General features: G+C 40.9%; 1 protein-coding gene across 2 annotated transcripts; it reads right to left on the reverse strand.

Annotated features, from left to right (window-relative positions):
• Positions 1-257: 257 nt before the first annotated feature.
• Positions 258-20122, reverse strand: ENOPH1 (enolase-phosphatase 1). 2 transcript variants are annotated; one of them, XM_053463087.1, is made up of 6 exons: positions 20067-20122; positions 16821-16922; positions 14110-14309; positions 7039-7171; positions 3684-3807; positions 258-475 (listed from the first exon to the last, which is right to left on the reverse strand). In XM_053463087.1, exons 1-6 carry the CDS (start codon positions 20082-20084, stop codon positions 336-338), a joined length of 717 nt encoding a protein of 238 aa, XP_053319062.1. In that variant the 5' UTR covers positions 20085-20122; the 3' UTR covers positions 258-335. The 2 variants fall into 2 exon arrangements, with proteins under 2 accessions (XP_053319062.1, XP_053319054.1); XM_053463079.1 differs by lacking the exon at positions 20067-20122 and adding an exon at positions 19440-19596.
• Between the last annotated feature and the right edge of the window lie 74 nt (positions 20123-20196).

Consider the following 20196-nt stretch of genomic DNA (forward strand, 5'->3'; position numbering starts at 1 on the left):
TCATAGTTGAAAGTTGGCGCCACCATCTTGCGAGCAGCAGCAATGCCATTCACTGATGGGGCTTGTGGTTGCTCTTCGGAGCAATTACAAGGCGATCGAAGTAGGGGGTTTGTGTTGCTGAATGCCTCTATTGATATCAGCAGGGGTTAATGTTTCCTCTATTTTGTAAATGTAGAACACTGAATAGGAAGATTATTAAAACATGATGCTTTTCTTTATTAAAATCATAGATTTGAAAAATGAAACCCACAGAATCCTTATTTTTGATAATTTTATTCTACAAGATAGCCTCCGATCTCCAAACACTATTCTGGATTGCAACATATCTCTTGGGATTACCGCCTGATGGAAAGGGCAATCTCCTTAAAGGACGTGATAAGGTGATAGCTAGATTTTTCCTCATCTGTCAATGCAGCATTCCCAGGTCTTACTACTACTGCCACGTGCACACCTGCTTCATTGGCAGCTTTTGCCTCTGCAAGAAGAAAAGAAAATTAAGTGTATACGCAATATTTTTAAAACATAGAACTGAGTAATATACATATTATGTATGTACTGCATTACACACACACAAAAAAACAACTATCTGTGACCTTATGATTCAAGCTCCTTCCCGCTTTAGCTGGTGCCTCCTAGTGGTATGTATGATATGTCAAAACGGATACAAATTAATACAGATTAACACTAGTGGCAATCAGCAGTTATTTTCATTTTTTCTTTCTTTTGAGGAACAATGTCAAGGTTGAGGTGTTGTAATGTGCCATACCAAATGTTATTTAAAAATTTGAAGCAGGCGTGCCAAGTATAGAGATGGAGGGGGATGATTTTGGGGTAATACTGATAGGGGATGGCAATGATACTGGGGAGGAAAATGATGATGATGGTAGAAGGTATGAAGATGGTGATTGGGGGAAATGACATATGAATTATGGGGTGGGTGTGATATTGGCAAGGGGCAACTCTACACATACATACATACATGCGGGTGAGGGTATATAATGAGGGTGATCCCTGACAAAACTGCTTAAAACTAAGTGCAAAAGTACCGAAATTTCAGTAGGACGCGTGTAGCCGTTTTTGTCCTATTATGGCTCCTTCATGATGAAAAATGGGAAGGGACTGTACTGGTATGTAGGAGGTAGAAGGAGGTGTTTTCATTGATGTCTCCAACAACCTGTGGGAGTTTGCCTTTTTTCCCCACTCTGGTCAATCAGGATTTACAAGGGGAAGGGACAAGCATTAGAGACATAATTGTGCCAACGCCACGATAACCTGTCAGTAGCAGCAGTTAGACTGATGAGAGTTGGAGTGTGAGACAGTAACAGTTACCTTAGCAGAGGCAGAGATTGATGCTTATTTTCATATGCAATACTGCAAGTTCATAAACAAACAGTTTATTCTAGTGCAACAAATTTAGTGGCATGGTGTAGATTGCAAAAGCAGTCATGTACTACTGTAGTGTACATATATAATTGATATACACCACTTACAGAGACTGCATCAGACAATTTTTCCTAATTTTGTTTAGCTTTGGTCACCACAAAAAAATACTAACAAATATTAGGAATGTGCCTGCACGCAGGGTGTTTTGGTTGTTTATTAAATACTGTTCTGTTCTTATGCAGAGTTTAGTCAAATTTTTGAACACAAATTATTAGATATTACTCTCCATTGATAAATTAATATTGTGCATTAAACCAGGGCTTTGTTTTAAACCTGTTCCTGACTACTCGTTTAAAAGAGTTGCCCATTAACCCTACCAGCCAAACCTCTAAATTAGTGGGCAACACAAAATAATTTTGTTATATTTAATTAAATTGCTAAATAATAAATATTGGTGCCAAAATCTGGCATTTACCTATGTGAAATTCCTGAATAGGGGTATAGATTTTCTTTTTCTTTTCATTTTTACCAGCGAGGGAAAAAACAAACAAAAAAAAACAAAAAAAAAAAAACACTTGGAGGCGTGATTACAGTTTTCCTGTGTTGGGCGGAGCTGGCATGTAAGAGAAAATAGTGGTCAAGTGACTCCTGGTAAACCAGTCCCAAGTAGGCAGAAGCTTTCTTGCTCAGAGTCAGAATTTGAACTAACATTTAGCAGCAGTACCGAACATACTCGATCTATTAGTACTAAAATCTTTGTTCACCCCCACCTACTTAATAAGGCAAGGTTTTAGTTACAGCCAAGGACTCACTGAAGGGTATTGCGCCTGTGACTTGGTAGGATCCAGGGCAAAGATATGGCTTGCAAGCTATTTTATATGATGAAGTACAGAATAAAACCACTACTAATAACTATGTATAAATATATAAGGGGGCAGTACAGAGATCACTCCCAGGACCTATTTATACCCAGGACTGTATCTATAACAAGGGTACATCCTCTACGGCTAGAGGAAAGAGGTTTCTACACCAGCACAGACGGGGGTTCTTTACAGTAAGAGCGGTGAGACTATGGAACTCTCTGCCAGAGGAAGTGGTAATGGTAAACTCAATAAAAGAGTTCAAAGGAGCCTGGATGTGTTTCTTGAAAGCAATAATATTACAAGTTATGGATATTATATTAATAGGGACAGAACGTTGATCCAGGGATTTATTCTGATTGCCATATTTGGAGTCGGGAAGGAATTTTCCCCCTGGTATGGGGCAATTGGCATCTGCTTCATAAGGGTTTTTGCCTTCCTCTGGATCAACACAGTAGGGACACAATAGGTATACAGGTTGAACTTGATGGACTTTGGTCTTTTTTCAACCTTATGAACTATGTTACTATGTTACCAGTGTAACCACAACCGACCTTGGTCCTACCACTACAGTAAGCACTGGCAGCACTCAATATTCACTGTGAGTGAGGCTCTAGTGCTGCTGCTTTGCCTCCTTTACGCTGAGGGATCGTTTTTTTAAATTTCTATAATATTGCAGAAATTCAGTCCTGCTCCAAGACGCTGCATGTATCCATCATGTGTCAGTGCCTGCCTGCCCAGGCCCAGTGCCCTAATACGGCTACTGGTCCTGTCTCATCTTTCTTGCTTTTGGGGATCAATTTTCTTTTGAAATATGGAGGGGGTCTGTATGCCACTGCTTGGCCTGTCCTATGTGCCTCAATCCCCTTCCTTAATCTGGTGTATAAATTCTGTATTGTTTCTAATATGGGGGGGGTTAGTCTGTCTGCCAATGCCTGTCCTGTGCCCTACTCTGCCTCTGCTGCTGCAGCTCAATTCCCTTCCTGAGGGATAAATATATTTCTAATTGTGGGGGAAAATCAGTGTCCTGTACGGTTGTGCTGGATATTTGCCAGCGTCTAACCACTTCCAGTGCCTTGCTACTACTGCTGCTGCTGCCATATGACCTTCCTTACTCTGAAGGATCAAACTGGTGCAATTGCTAGAGAAATTTGGTCCCATTGCATCCTGCTGGATGCGTGTATCCATTCGTGCAGTGCTGCTGGTGTTCCTGCAGTGCAAAGTGAATTGTGGCTCTCTTCTTGAACCTTGAGATAGCGTTGCTATAAGAGAAAGGTGAGTCCAGAAGGTGTGCATGGGCTCTATACTTATCACCAGACACCCCAAGCACGAGTGTCTAATGAAACCCCATGCACACATTCACACAAAGCATTCCCACCAATATCTAAACATGTTATAGTTAACATAAAGGTAAAATGCCCAAATAATTATGTAACATACCTTTAGTTACATCTGTCAGAAATAGAATGTTCTCAGCAGAGCACTTTATACTTCTTGCAATATTTTGGTAACTCTCACTTTCTATCTTGTGTCCAATAGTGGTATCAAAATTGCCATCAAACAACTAAAAAAGATAAAACTACAATGAAATCTAGATATTTTAAGTCTGTGAAAAAATACTCTTATCAGTATCACTGCCAAACACATTTATTTGGACCCAGAGCAACATTAGGTGGTATATGGAAAGAGGTAATACTATATATTTTATTGTTATAATGTATTCCATAAGTTACATATGGTTTATTTTGTTCCATTTTTACATTCAGGTTATTATGACACATATGTAATACTTCTTTAACTACTATGCATGCTCTATAATTTACTAAAAGAACACTTACACCAAAAGGTTGGTGCTTGTATTATCAATGAACCCTGTCCTACTATCCAGGTCAAATTTTGAAATGTGATATATATCTAACCATAAGTATTAACTGACTTAATTTAGGCGATTTTGTTAAATATATTTTACCTTTACTCTGCACTCACAAAACATAGTTTTTCCACATAGATAACAGATAAAACAAAAGCCTGTTTATTTTATTTTTTAATGTAGCATTTATAATGGACACTACTTAACTCATTCCTATATTCTACTGAGCCTTCCAAATGTGTGCTGCCCATATCAAGTTAATGCACATCACATATTTAGTTAACTTTTAGGATTCTGGGGCTGCATGTGAATACAGCTTGTTTTCATTTTCTTGTAATTCAAACTGAATGGAAATTCAGTAAAAGCATCTCCAGTGCTGCAATTCGCACATTACCACATGTAACTGCCTCCTAGGAGGCATGGTGTTATTGCTGCAAAAAATAACATTTAACTTGTGTAAATTCACAGGCATATTTTATTTTCTTGTGTTAAAAAAAGTCCTTAATGCCCCTAACAAGACTTTTTTTGGCAGATTGTTGGAGACTTTGTCAAACTATCCTCTTTCTAATGTTATATTGGTGGGCAACTTTAATGACTAAGGGGTCATATAATTTCCTATATGGCGAGACTCCATAGGGAGTGGCAGCAGAAGTGTGAATCCCTGAATGTTGGGGTTTCAGAGGACTTCCAGGCTTCTATCCGCAACCCTTCGGAACACAACAGATTAGAATTCACACAGGCCAAGCTGCTGTTAGAAGATTATTAACTGGAATGGGCACAGGCACAATTGGGGTACACAAAGAATAGATGTTATCACTGGGGGGGGGGAAATAAAGCATTATAGACTGAGCATGTCCCGACTACAGCAGCCCAGGTCCTCCATGGGTCTCACTATACCCTCTCCAAGGGATAATAATTTGGTGGCATTGATGAGATATGCGGTAGATTGGATCAGACATGATGGTCTATATACGGATCCGTGTCTAGAACAGGCCGTCTGTCGATAATTGTCTCTCGCTGGGGCTTTGCACACCTCTGTCTCCCAGCTCCTTGACTCTGTTAAAGCTAATCCTCTCCTGTTTAACACAATTGAGGCCAGGAAGGTGACTAGGCTGCGTCTCCGCCTTCAGTGGCAACATATCCCATTTCTAACATGGGCGGGTAACCCAGCCTTTGAAGAGGCTAGACCTGGACGCCCTTATACTCTTTGGGGAGATAGTGGCATACTCACAATCAGTGGTGGAACTACCGGGGTCGCGACTGCGACCGGGCCCTGGAGTTCTGCCAGTCAGGGGGGCCCAAGGGGTGCCGAGCAGTTGCTGAAAACGACCACTCTGCACCTCTTGGGTCCCCCTGACTGACAGAAATCCAGGACTCCTCTGCTCCCCGCCGTGCTGTGAAACCGGAGTTGCCGACGCACCTCTTTCATTATTTTCAAATCCGTAGCTTTATTTTTGGCTCAACTACGCTATCTCACTCCTGAGGATTGGGAGAATCCTCTGGATTAGCTGATTTGGTCTTCCTTGAGTAGTGTGTGCTCAACAGCCATGGTCTACTCTATAGTGAGGAGGCCACAATACTTGCCTGCTTTAGAAGGGGGTCCTCCTAGGTGGCTTGAGTGTATGGAGGTGGATGATATTTACGAGGCAGCTTATGCAACCAGTAGGGCGTTACCTACTGCCCTTTATACGGACATACTATTGAAAATTACACATCATGCTTATTCCACCCCCCCCCACGTCTCTTTAGTATGGGATGCAAAGTGCATAAAATGTAATGCACCTCAGGCCGATCTATACCACTGTTTCTGGCAAGGTCTTCGACCTTTTTGGGAGGCTACGCTTGCCTTTTGTAAACAATTGAAACTCCCTTTGGGACGTATCACACCTGAGTTGGCAATTTTGGGAATAATCCCAACAGAGAATAAAGTAAATAGAACTCAACTTAGAATTCTGACGGCGCCTGCAAGGAAGTTGATCTTGCAGCAGTGGATCCAGACATCCCCGCCGACTCTGGCATTGCTCAAGTCCATACTCGTGTTTCTCATGAGGATGGACTGGCTTAAGGCGAGCTTGGCAAAGGAAACCGGTGGCAGGAAGTTTTTTAGTCAGTAGGGACACTTTATCTGGGATTTGGATGATGTTACAAATCTGTTATACTTTATTGAAACATGCTCAGTATACTAATGTCCTATTCCTATTTGATGTCTGTTCCAACTGCTATGCTACTACCATCAACTTGAGTCTTAATTAAATGTTTTCTCAAAAAAAAAAAAAAAAAAAAAAAGCCTACTGTTTTTCTTACACGAGAATAACTTAACCTAGAGTTACCTCCTACCATTTCCAATTCAGGGCGTAACTAGGAACCAAAGGGTCTCTGTGTGATAATTGCCCATAGCCCCCCCCCACCTATACCAAAGCAACACAGGAGCTTATCAGTGCCATCAGTGTACATAGCCCCCCCATTAGGTATCCTGCTTGCACACCACAGAGTCACCTGACGTAATGAAGTGTGACCCCACTGCGTTCCTGTCTCCCCATGCCTATTCAGAATTGTTTAGGAACAGAAGGGCCCTTCATGAACAATTTTGAAGGGCCACAAGGAGAAAAGTGGTTGCAGGGGTTATCTGGGCCCCCTAGAGAGGCAGGGTCCATCATAGTTTTTCTCTATGAATACACTTGCACTACAAAATGGCTTATTTTACTACTAAATAACTTACAATCCTGAAGTTACCCATGTTGTATATTGTGACGAAAGGTTTATTTCAGTCTAAGCTGTTCACTTCCACCAGAGATAGACAAGTGGGTAAGAAATAACCAAATGATATGTTGTTGCTTGCAATTCAAATACATATACCTTCTTACAATCAAGTTTTGCAGGTGACATGTCACCACACAAAGCAGTTCTGGAATTTATAACACGCACCTTAAGCAGGTCACCTTCAATAGAGTATTGAAATAAGAGTTTCTGTGCCTCTATACTCCCTGAGGAATATATATACACTTTCAATCCAGCTTCTCTCCATTTCTGAATAGCAGGAACAACATCACCATATACCCTACAACAAAATGAAGTCATAACCACATTAAACGTGCTCAAAAAAAACATGAAATAAATCCAAAGGCTATATACCGTGTTTTCCCGAAAATAAGACACTGTCTCATATTTATTTTTCCTCAAGAAGACACACTATGGCTTATTTTCAGGGGATGTCTTATTTTTATTAAGTATGGTATAACAATCTACATTTATTCAAATATAGTTGATGGCTGCCCGCACCTCTCCGGTCACCTCAGAGATAGCAGCTGTCATGATGGGGCAGATGAGAAGGGCTGCCCGTCAGTGTTCCCTCTAAGCTGCGCGCTTGTGCACGCGCACATAACTTTTCCAGAGAGCGCACACGTCCTAAAATTGTGCCCACAGTACCTAACGGGGAGCTGGGGGGACGGGCAGTCCATCCAGGGTGACGCTGGCACTCCTCCAGAGACTGACAGTAATGTCCGCTGCTGGAGGAGAAAGCTCGGTTGGGGAGATCTCCCTCCAACCGGCTTAAAATCAAGGGAGCGGGAGGTCTGTTAATGCAGACTTCCGATCCAGCTCCCTTGTGATGCGTGCGGCAACTGATGCTGTGCGTCGGGACTTGATGTCATATCCCGGCGCACAGCACTAATGTCACGCCCACCGTCTTTACTGCACCGGAAGGACAGGACACAGAAGAAGAGGCAAGAGGAAGAACGAAGAGGAGGAGGAAAAGTAACTAACAGAGGAAAGGTAGGAAAACATTAAGTGAGAGTGGATTAGTAAGTGTGTGAGAGTGATGGGTGTTATGCTGTAGTTTATGCTTAATGTTTGTGAATGAGTGTGTGTGTGTGATAGCATGGATGTGTAAGTGTGTGGGGGGGGGATAGCATGGCATAGGGAGGCTGTAAGCACATTAATATGATGCCCAGGTTCCAGCATGAACTGGCTGCCTGGGCATGATAGGAGTGTGATTGCTGTTATATATACAGGGCCGGCCGAAGACTTAACGCCGCCTGGGGCGAAGTTTAAAACGGAAATTGACGTCACTTCCGGCGCTCTGCATTACAAGCCGGCACCGGGACCGAACAGGGAGACTCGCCGCAGAGGAGAGAGAGGGGCGCCGAGCGGGTAAGCGAAAATCACTCGATGCCCCTCTCCCTCTCTCTCCTCCGCTTCAAAAAAAAAAAAAAAAAAAAAAAAAAAGCGCTTGGGGCGGCAAAGTGCCGCCCCTTCTAAAGTGCCGCCTGGGGCAATTGCCCCAGTCTGCCCCATTATAGGGCCGGCCCTGTATATATATATATATATATATATAATTAATAGTGTTGTGGTTTTTTTTGTCCAATTTTGGTGTGTTATTTTTAATAAAGTGTTCTTTTTTTTTTTTTTTTTTTTTTTTTAAAGGGGGGGTCATTTTCAGTTTCGTCAAGTGAATGCTGAATTTTCGGTCCAGAATTTTCATTTCGGTGCATCCCTATATATTAAGCCAGACACTGAAGCGGTAGGCCTACACCACATCAATGTTTGGCTTAGTATATAGTGATAGGGGTTATGCTACATTATTGGCAATGTCTGGCTCAATGTATAGTGATAGATGTTGTGCTGTGCCTCAGTATATAGTGATAGGTGTTATGATGTACCACCGTCAGTGCGTGCCTCAGTATATAGTGATAGGTGTTATGATGTACCACCATCAATAGCCGGCGCGTAGTGATTAGAGAGCAGGGAAGCCGAGGTCTGAAGTGCCAGACCTCGAGCTCCCTAATGTCGGGCTAGTTAGAGGGAGGTCGTGATCTCCCCAACCAGCCCTGCTGATCAGGGCTAGTTGGGGAGATCACGATCTTGCACCTACCTCGGCGCGGCCCTGAAGACCGGCCCAGGGGAGGCGGCTTCTTCACTCGCCCCTCCCCTAGAGATTGGTGGCTTCGTGGGAACCTCCGGCTTGGTAAGTACCCGGTGGATGCATTTCTCAGGGGTTTCTAAGTTAGTACCTGGCGTATAAGACGACCCCCCACTTTTAAGAAGATTTTCTGGGGTTAAAAAGTCGTCTTATACACCGGTATATACGGTATATGGATCTACTAAAATTAAATCAGCAGCAGTGTTAGAAATAGTGCATTCAATAAATATCAACGTATCTGGTGAAAAGCCAACACTTAAGCACTCTAAATGTTTTACTTGTTGGCAGGACAATGTTTAATTTCATCAAACAGGAAATGACAGCAGGATTGGGTGAAAATGTCTGCCTACTTCCTGCGCAAGTGTTAAAATGCACAGCCCTTTTCCAAATGTAGTTGCATAAATAGCATGACACGTGAGCCCCAATTCTTTTTTTTTTTTTGGAACACAGCAGAGCAGTGTGAACGAAGGACAAAGCAGACAGGAACAAAGGTCAGAGGAGAGGGCGCAGTGCCCAAGCTAGGATATTGATAATTCTCTTATGTGTCACATCTCATTCCTTACGGGCACAGTAGTAATGTGCACCACCCCACCAGTGTCTGAGGGAGTCTGATCGCCCATAATGCCTCATTCCCTTATGCTAACTGCCTGGAGTTCTCCTTCTGTATCTGACCTTCTCTGTGTCCCCGGCCTGCCTTTTTTTTTTTTTTTTTTTTTTTTTTTTTTTAGAATACTTACACTATGTATAAAAATTGCCTGTTTTAAGATGTGCTATAAGTAAACTGCTGGTATACACAGTAAAAATACCACTGACATAATAAAGTCAAACAAAAACGTGGGGCCATTGCTTTCGGTTGACATTTATATAAATTGCTTTAAATATAAGAATCATCACAAACTGCCACAGTCCAGCTACTGGTGCCATCACCAGTTTTGTTGTCTTCAACATCAACTAGAAATGTTACAGTTCAAATTTTCAATAATGACTGCTGCTGCAGTGTTTAAAAAACAATAACTCATCATCAGCAAAATAAATCAGTAGTAGTAGAGAATACGGTTGCGTTGGTCATTCAGCAGGACATCATATCATGTAAGGGATGGTCCAAAAACAACTTGGTAGCCATTTACACGTGGGGCAACTGCGATCAGGCAAGCTGTGTTAGTAGTAGACTACGAAAAGTTTTTTAGTTATAATACAACTACCCACTAGTGAGTCACAGTCACAGTCACCTTGCTCCTAAACAGGATACATACAAAGACAAACACAGGGCATAGGCACAGACTGGCCAAAATGGTGGTGGTGGGGGGGAGCACACTTCCCAAATGTAGCCCTTTTAACCGCAAACACCACTCAAACCCATGCATGGGTGCAGAGGAGGGCTGGCAGCCTAAGGCCTGGGGGGCAAGTCTAGTCAACTGGCCCATTGCACCATCAAAGCGGCTGCGAGCGACATTGAAAGCGGCCGTCGTGCGGCAGTCACTCCACCAGCGCCTAATGAAATTAAAGTGGCCGGCGTGCACGCACCGCGTGCCTCAGCTCTTCATCACACCCCTTTTAAGACGTGGGAAGAGGAGCTGAGGCATGGCCATTGGGTCTGACAGCCGCATGATGCAGGGGCATACCTAGAGTATTTGGCACCTGTGGCAGACCCTGTATGTGGCACCCCCCCTACACACACACACTTTAAAACTGCATAGTTTCTATGGTTAGGCAAACATTGACAGGGGTACAGCATATTTGTTATCATTACAGTTGGGAAAAAAGACTGAATCATTTGAAATATGTGAGTTTATCGAGGCGGAGGTTTTACTTCAGTTGTCTAAGGTAAAGACAAATAAGTCGATGGGGCCTGATGGGATACACCCCAAGTTATTAAAAGAGCTTGGGGGTGTACTAGCAAAACCGTTAACTGATATATTTAACGAATCATTGGTAACGGGAGTTGTCCCTGGGGATTGGAAAGTAGCGAATGTTGTGCCTATACACAAAAAAGGCAGTAGGGAGGAGTCGGGCAACTACAGGCCAGTTAGTCTTACATCTGTAGTGGGAAAATTAATGGAAACAATGTTAAAGGAAAGGATTGTTGAACATCTGAAGTCACATGGCTTTCAAGATCAAAAACAACATGGGTTTTCCTCAGGAAGATCTTGCCAAACAAATCTTATTGATTTTTTTGATTGGGTGACTAAAGTAATTGATCAAGGTGGTGCAGTAGACATTGCGTATCTGGATTTCAGTAAGGCCTTTGACACTGTCCCACATAGAAGACTTATAAATAAACTGCAATCTCTGGGTTTAGATCCCAATGTTGTTGAATGGATTAAGGAGTGGCTGAGTGACAGACAACAGAGGGTTATAGTCAATGGCGTATATTCAGAACAAGGTCTTGTTACCAGTGGGATACCTCAGGGATCTGTACTTGGACCCATTCTCTTTAATATTTTCATTAGTGATATTGCAGATGGTGTTGATGGAAAGGTATGTTTATTTGCCGACGACACAAAAATTTGCAACAGGGTTGATGTTCCTGGAGGAAGAAGCCAAATGGCAAACGATCTAGGTAAGCTGGAAAAATGGTCAGAGCTGTGGCAATTGGCATTTAACGTGGATAAATGCAAAGTAATGCACCTGGGGCATAAAAACCCAAGGGCAGAGTATAGACTATTTGGTACTGTCCTAACCTCAATGTGTGAGGAAAGGGATTTAGGGGTAATTATTTCTGAGGATTTAAAGGTAGGTAGACAATGCAGTAGAGCAGCAGGTAATGCTAGCAGAATGCTTGGTTGTATAGGGAGAGGTATTAGCAGTAGGAAGAGGGAAGTGCTCATGCCGCTGTACAGATCACTGGTGAGACCTCACTTGGAGTATTGTGTACAGTACTGGAGACCATATCTCCAGAAGGATATAGATATGTTGGAGAAAGTGCAGAGAAGGGCTACTAAAATGGTTTATGGATTACAAAATAAACCTTACCAGGACAGGTCAAAGGATCTTAACCTATATAGCCTGGAAAAAAGACGGGACAGGGGGGATATGATAGAAAAATTTAAATACTTAAAGGGAATCAACAAAGTAAAGGAAGAAAGTTTATTTAAAAGAAGAAATAAAACCGCAACAAGAGGACACAAGCATAAACTAGAGGGGCAAAGGTTTAATGGTAACATCAGAAAATATTACTTTACGGAAAGGGTAGTGGACGCATGGAATAGCCTCCCAGTGGAAGTGGTAGATGTTAATACAGTAAAGTCATTTAAGCAAGCATGGGATAGGCATAATGCCAAGCTAGATATAGGATAAGGGCAAGTACTAAAGGAGAGTACTCAGAGGTTGGGCAGACTGGATGGGCCTTCTGGCTCTTATCTGCCGTCACTTTCTATGTTTCTATATTATATGCTTAGGGATTACGCGGTACCACCGTCAATGTGTGCCTATACACTGAGCCAGACACTGACAACCCCTATCACTATATACTAAGCCAAACATTGATGTGGTGTAGGCTTACCACTTTAGTGACTGGCATAGTATATAGTAGGGATGCACCGAAATGAAAATTCTGGACTGAAACTAAAAATTCAGCATTCACTTGGCCAAAACTGAAAAAAAACTTTAAAATACTTTATTAAAAGTAACACCAAAATTAGACAAAAAAAAACAACAATAATATTAACACATATATATATATATATATATATATATATATATACACACACACACACACATATATATAACAACAATCACAATCCTATCATGTCCAGGTTCTAGCATGTGCTGGCTGACTTAGCATGATAGGAGTGTGATTGCGGTTTGCAATTATATATATAAATATATATATATATATATTATTACTGTCATTGAATTATTCTGTCCAATAAAAGTGTTAACACACCGAAGTTGGACCAAAAAAAAATGTATAACAGCAATCACACTCCTATCATGCATGGTGGCACCCCTCAGATGAGCGGCAGCCGGGGCGGACCGCCCCCCCCCCCGCCAGGTACGCATGACAGCCGCATTCAATCCTGCTCGCGGCCGCTTAGTTTTTAACTTTGCGGCCGCAGCCGCATTGAATGCCTGTCTGCCGGTCGTCCGTCCGGCCCACGCCCCTGCATGGGTGGTATCACTGTACGCAGGAGATGTTGCTGAACACACATTGGGGTGTTATTTTATAGTGATGTATACCTGGAGTTATAAATGTATACCCATAGTACAATTTGTGTGTGGGGGGGGAAACTTTGGCAAAGGCTGGTGGTAGAATCTCATGCATGGAAAGGGTTAAAATACTAGCATTTGAAATACCTTGGGGTGTCTAGTTTTCAAAAATATATGGTTTGATGGGGTAAACTGAATTAGCCGGCTTCAAAGATGGCCCTATTAGGACATGGGGGCAGTAGGACCAAATGTAAAAGTTCCAAGTAAAACAATGCGCACTTCCTAAATGTGGCATTTTACCTCCCAAACAACCCAACAAACCAATGTATGGGGGGTATCACTGTACTCGGGAGATACTGCTGAACACATATTGGGGTCTTGTGTGAAAGGGACGTATACCAGGAGCTGTAAATCTATACCTGAAGCGCAATTTTAGTGATTAAAACAAACAAACAACAAAAAAAAACCACACAAAATAAATTACTACCAAAAAGTTTGACAAAGTGTAGTAGTAGAAATAGTGCATGGAAAGGGTTAAAATACCAGCATTTGAAATACCTTGAGGTGTACTTATTGCCCAATAACTTGCAGAAAAAAGCAAAAAAACATAAAAACATTGGGTATGTCTAAACTCAGTACAAAATAGTAGAATCTATTTAGCAGGTTTTTTCATTAGCTTTTTTGGATGAGTAAAATATTTTTCGCGTAAAAGTATGTTTTTTTTCCATATTTTTTTTTATAGGAAATTAGATATGATCAAAAAATGGTATCTGAAGAAAGCCCTTCTTGTCCTGAAAAAAACGATATATAACTTGTGTGTACACCGAATGAGTGAGAACATTACATTACATGTTGGCGCTATATAAATAAAATATAATAATAATAAATAATAAAGTGTTTCCAATTTTAAGTGTATTCAAAATACTTACTCTCCTTTCACTTGTCCTGTGACATAAGCTGACCTCCACATGTGACCCTGCAGCTGCTTGAGGGCAGTTGTTTTACGGTCCATGGACATCTGCCAATGAACATTATGAACTACTCCTTGTATTACTCTATCTGTGTCTGCTTGATTCTCTGACAAGCAAGGGATAGGTACATGTCCCTCAAGGTGGGAATCCGTCTGAGCCTTCACAATTAAAACGAGGGAGGGAAAAAAGAACAGATTAAGAATTAGGAAATCAACTATGTGGTACACAAATATGCTATACATAGATTTACAATAACATTGTTGCAGTTAGGTTGTGCTGGTAGATGTGGGGAAGCTAGCCATAGCACCAAAGCTGACCCGGTCCCTGACAAGGTGCTCAGGAGCAAGCGCTTGTACATAAGCAGAAGGATACAGAGGCGACCATTCAGGCAGATTATGATTTGGCTTCTCTTTCTGCTGTTGAACCACATTAAGACCACACAACTGTATATTAATTTGGATAAATACCAAAAAAAAATATTTAGCACTTTGAGGTTTGCTTATTCATATCATATTTAGCCACAACATTGGAAAAGGGGGATTACTAATGGAAATTTATTTGGCTCTATCATTTATCGTTTGTGCCTCAAGGCCAGACCTGAACTCTGTGAAACCCAAGATTATGTATAAAAGAGCAAATCTGATGCTAGATTTGGAAGAAAAAAAAAATCACTAGGATTTTTTGATTCCAAAGTAACTGCCCCACTTTTACAAACACACCTGAATGCTCTTACATAATCCCCTACTGTATCTTTTTTAAACGAGGATAGAAAAACACACAACAATATGGGGAGTTGGGTCAGGTATTTATTAACTTTGTAGCTGTATTCGTTATATTTTACGCATTGCTGTATTTGTATTATTAAACACTGTATACCACATAACACTGGATAGAGGGTTTCACACATTTAACAACGTAATTTACTTAAGCGTATTATTCCTTCTGCCATCCTTCATTGGCAATCAGCCAAGAATTTAGTGGCTGGTATGTTGATAGATTTGGTACATTTTTAGCACATCAATTGTGTGTCTGTCTGTTTTGTATTTGGAATGTAAATTCCATTCATATTCTTAAACGGTGAAAAAACAATTGGAATAAAGCGGGTAACAATGTAGGCTAGCTTAAATGCATTAGAGCAAAGCTAAAAAATCCCCAGACGCCAGGTTGTCATGGTGACTAGAAACAAGTTCCTGGAGCCCAGGGTTTTGCAGGAAAGGGGGGTAAAAACTTGCCAGGGCTACCGTCATGAACCCGGCACTCATTTCACTGCACCCTGCAAAAAAGCCGGATTCACAAAGATAAGCAGCGGCTGTATACTGTAGTTTCAGAGTCAGCGTTTGTATACTATAGTGCCAGAGTCAGGGTGTTTGTGTGTGTATATGTATAGTGCTGGAGTAAGTCTGTGAGTGTGTAAATATAGTCTACTGTATTCAGTATTTTCTATATGTATAGTGTTAGCCAGTACGTGTGGGAGTGTTGGAAAGAGAGTGCATGTGTATAATTAGGGTGAACGGTGTGGTGTATGTCAGCATATAGCGTCAGAGTGCGCACATGAACGTATGATGTAACCGATACATGCCCCAATCTATAATGGATGAAGCAGGGATCTGCAAACAGAGCAGATAAAAGCACCAGCATTTTCATTCATTATTTTGTGCACATGTGTTGGTAAATATTAGAGAAATGTCTTCCTAGCCATTTGGGTTCACTGAGATTTAGCTTCCGGTCTTATCTTTAATAACTTTCTGATAAAGAGTGTTGGGTGCTATATGGGAAACAACGCAGAGCTGAAAAAAAGTATGAATAAATGAATTAATAATTGTTCTTATTTGAAGGAAAAAAAAACATGGGTTCTTTGGTCCACAGTAGGTTCTATAAATACCTGAGAAAGATCTCTAGCCAAAACGTTGAAAACGTTTAATATGAAACCTTGAAATAATTTAACTTTTGGCAGGCACACCAAAACACAAAAGAGGAATAAAGGTTAAACATCCAAGATTGAGTCTGACGGGGTAAAGAGCGGTACTGTACTAGGTGGTGCCTTTTATGCCGTATTGCCCCAATAAACATCCATTAACTGCAGACCAGGGGGTAATGTATGAAAATAAAAACATGATTAGGGAATAAAAAAGCTGCTCCTAGATCCAAAGCAAATTTGTCGACCCAAAGGTCCATCCATTAAATGTCCCTTATGTTTCATTGACCATGTTATCCTTACTAATAGGTAGGCCTTGGGAATCCGTACTGTAATATACCATTACTTCATTTATAGCTGTGTGACGGGGCTGTAACAGACGCACAGCAGGTCAGGGAGGGCCAAGTCTTGTACAATGAATTCCATCTTCATTCAAGGCAGCAGCTGGGTTGGGGGGAGGATGGAGAGAATATTTAAAAAGGGTTGGGGGATGGGATGAGAATGCTATGGGAAATGGATGAGGCATTTACTGTACTCATGGGGGGGGTGCAAGAAGGATTGTAGGCGAGGTTTAAAATATGAATGTTTATTAATTAAGCGCGTTTGACAAGAAGGTATTATTATGCATAGTTTAGGATGAACATAGAAACTAAGGAAAACATTTGAATGTGTTAAAAGTAAAGCGTTCTTTAACAAAAGATTGCTGTGATGTGATGCGCTGAGAACGGGAAGCTTGTATTGATTAACATCCAACCTGCTTTCTAAGCTGTCTCACGTCCTCCTGGCACTGTTCCTCCTCCCAGTGGTCCCGAAGATAATCTTTAACATTGTCCTTTATGAAAGGAAAAAGAACATCCTATGGAAAGAACAGAAGTGCATTATTGTAATGTGATGCATTACACAAGGAATAATATCACAAATGTACAAGACCTAGGGTCATCCTATTCCATGGATATTCTATATAAATATTCCATGGATATTCTGTATATTCTATATATGAAATGGATGGATTATACCCCAATGTGATCCCTTTCCAAATAACTAATAATGCCAGGGCAAAAAAGGAGTAAAATAGATATATGGTTAAACACGGATACATGCCTTTATTATGCACTAACATAAGTGTAGAGTAGGAAATCATTATTCAGGTGCACGGAGCTCAAGGAGGAGCACATTTTTCCTGGTGTGTTTGGGGGCAGGGATTTACAAAGACAGCAAAAAAAAGAAGAAATGTACTTTATTTATGCAATTTATAAAATGTATCAACACAATGTCTTCTGTCTCTATACACATTATTGTAACTTTGAGTGCTGTAAAACACAGGGATGTACTCACCCACCAAACATTTTAAGATAATAGAAAAAAAGAGACATCAGGATGAAGAAAAATTAGGGCAAATAGTCCTAAATAGGGACACAGAGGAGGTATGCATGATGCCAAAGGAAGGGCTAATAAATTTGTAATAAGACTTTCCAGGGTTCTGAAAAGCATAACTGTGCAGTCTGACAGTTGCAGAGTATAAAAAAACCCAGCTTTATTTAGGAAATTGGCATGCACTTGGGCAAACTGATTCAATACATGAAATGTATTAATATTTTCACAGAAAGGATAAAACACTTTTAGTTAACAGGTTCTAAAATCAGAGCATAATATTTTAGTATGGCCTGTATCCAGTGTTTCCATGACAATGCGGGTTGGCGATCTTTGCTTTCTGATGGCTCCAGATGTCTGTGCAGACAGCTGCTTTACTATAAAAATAAAATGTCTGCACCGGATAGAATCAGGGTCTCCAGAGATGGTCAAAATAATGTGTATGGCAATGTTATTTTGAATGATAATCTAAGACAATTACATTCTTGTTTACCAACACCATAACAGCAATGATTATATGTTCCATGATGGGTAAGCAACTGGGAATAATTAAAAGGAATGAAAATAAAGAGCAGTCAGCAGACAGGCTAGCGCAATTCTGGCTTGAACTAAACACGCCCCAAACAACAAAAGCCTTAAACACCTATTTCTGTAACAGGAGCTGGATTTAGCCTTTAGAACATTAATTTTCCAACACACAAAATTTTACAGTAGGCACAATGTGTTCCGATAGATAGCGTTCTCCAGGCTTTCATCAAACCCAGATTTGTCCATCAGACTTTCTCCGAGAACACGTTACCACTGCGTCCAGTGGTGGTGTGTTCAACATGTCGATGCTTGGCATTAAAGTCACTGAGCGCTTCGGTATGACCCATTCTACTGCCAATGTTTGTGTATGAAGATGGCTGCCTATGAGCTTGATTTTATGCAGCTGTTGGCAATGGGGTGGTGGCTGAATCACCTAAACTCAATGATTAAGAAGGGTGTTCACATTCTTTTGGTAATATAATGTAGATCTGTTCTCTTGGCAACAAAGTAAAAGCCTCTTAATACTGACCCAGAATAGATATGTTGTGGCAAAGGAAAAAGAGTAACACTCACCCATAATGAAATACAGCACTTGCAACATACAGATAGGGTACCATGAGTGCATAGTCATCTAACGCACTTTGGTCTATACATAAACAGACATTATCATGTAACATATTTAAGCGCTAAGGTGATTAAGAGTAAACATATCAAGTGCCTCATTTGCAGGCCTTACTCAGTTTGTATTTTGGATCACATATGCAGCTTAGAGATTGAAATGACACGCTGTGGTATGAAGTATACATTTGCATGTTCGATTCCCTGAGGCTCCTTGAATCACATGAATGAACATGTTACTAACATGATTTGCTTGTATGATGAGTTAAATTTGTATTAGAAATGTGTGACCTTTTGAAAGACCAAAAGAAGTCACACATTTGCACTTCAACACTGAAAGCCACAGTTATTTAAATTGCTAAATTAAGTTAGAATAAGCATATAATAGCCCTAAAGTCTAAATTACGCAGAATCTAAGAATTTGCAAATTGCTGGGTCTCACTACCCTATTCTAACGCGCATACTGGAAAAGAATACCGTCCTGCACATTTTAATAAGACATATATGCGTATTGGGAAATCAAATGTGAATGCATATTGCAATCACACGCACAATCTTTAAAACTAGACAGTCCTGTATTTGTACATATCATAAATTGAATTATATTATACATTTCTCTCAACAGGACTTCCAGTATCTAGAAGTTATACCTCAGACAAAAACGTTTATAATTACATTTATTCTTATTTATTTTAGCCACCTGACAACCCATAATCCAATATACCGTAATACATACTGTTGTTAAAAGAATATCGTACACGACACTGCCTTGTCCGAATAGAATACATGATACATTTTATTACATTAGAAATAAAATATCTTTCAACAGTCCCCTTTCATATCCCTTACCTCTCACCTTCACAAACGTGATTGGGGTGGTTGTTCCCTCAATATCTAACAGGATGGCAGACACAGAAGGGGGCACAGTATACAGCACCATATTTCTCGCTTAATCTACCAACAACCGCCCACATACGCGCCTACAGTAATGTCCGCCGTGTGGCTTTTTTCACGAGGCGTCACGTCAACCATGACGCTTCGGCGGCCGCGTTGATTACTGCGGCTTTTTACCGGAGGGGACGAAACTCCGCTCATCTTTTTGTTTTGATCGTAAAATAATGTGAATTGACTTGAATTAGGCCATTTTTATCCTCGCTTCTAGCTTTGAAAGCACCCCGCCAAAACACACCAGGGGTTTATCACGTCGAAATACGCCGCCAAAATAAATTTTACTACAACGAAATATCGAGGGTCAAACTCACTTAAATCAAAATGAACTACGGATCATAAGACGCTATAAATATAGTTCACGCGATTTTAATGTCGTAATTGTATGGCGTCCAGGTTTGTAGTAAACGTGCTGATACAACTATACGTGTGCTACATGATACACCATATCAATGTCTCCCTAATTAATAAACGCGTTCCTTTTTTTTTTTTCCACGAAACCACCAGGGTAAAAAAAAAAAAAACTAATACACACATATCGCCTAGGCGCCATTTTACTTGGACACGTGAAGCCATTGTCTACCGTTGCCATTTAGGGCCCAATACACTAAGAGAGGATTTCCGGTGATCGGCACGCCCCCTTTGCTATCCCAACCAATAACAAG

Source organism: Spea bombifrons, chromosome 1 (genome assembly GCF_027358695.1).
Source record: "Spea bombifrons isolate aSpeBom1 chromosome 1, aSpeBom1.2.pri, whole genome shotgun sequence".
NCBI classification, from domain to species: Eukaryota; Metazoa; Chordata; class Amphibia; order Anura; family Pelobatidae; genus Spea; species Spea bombifrons.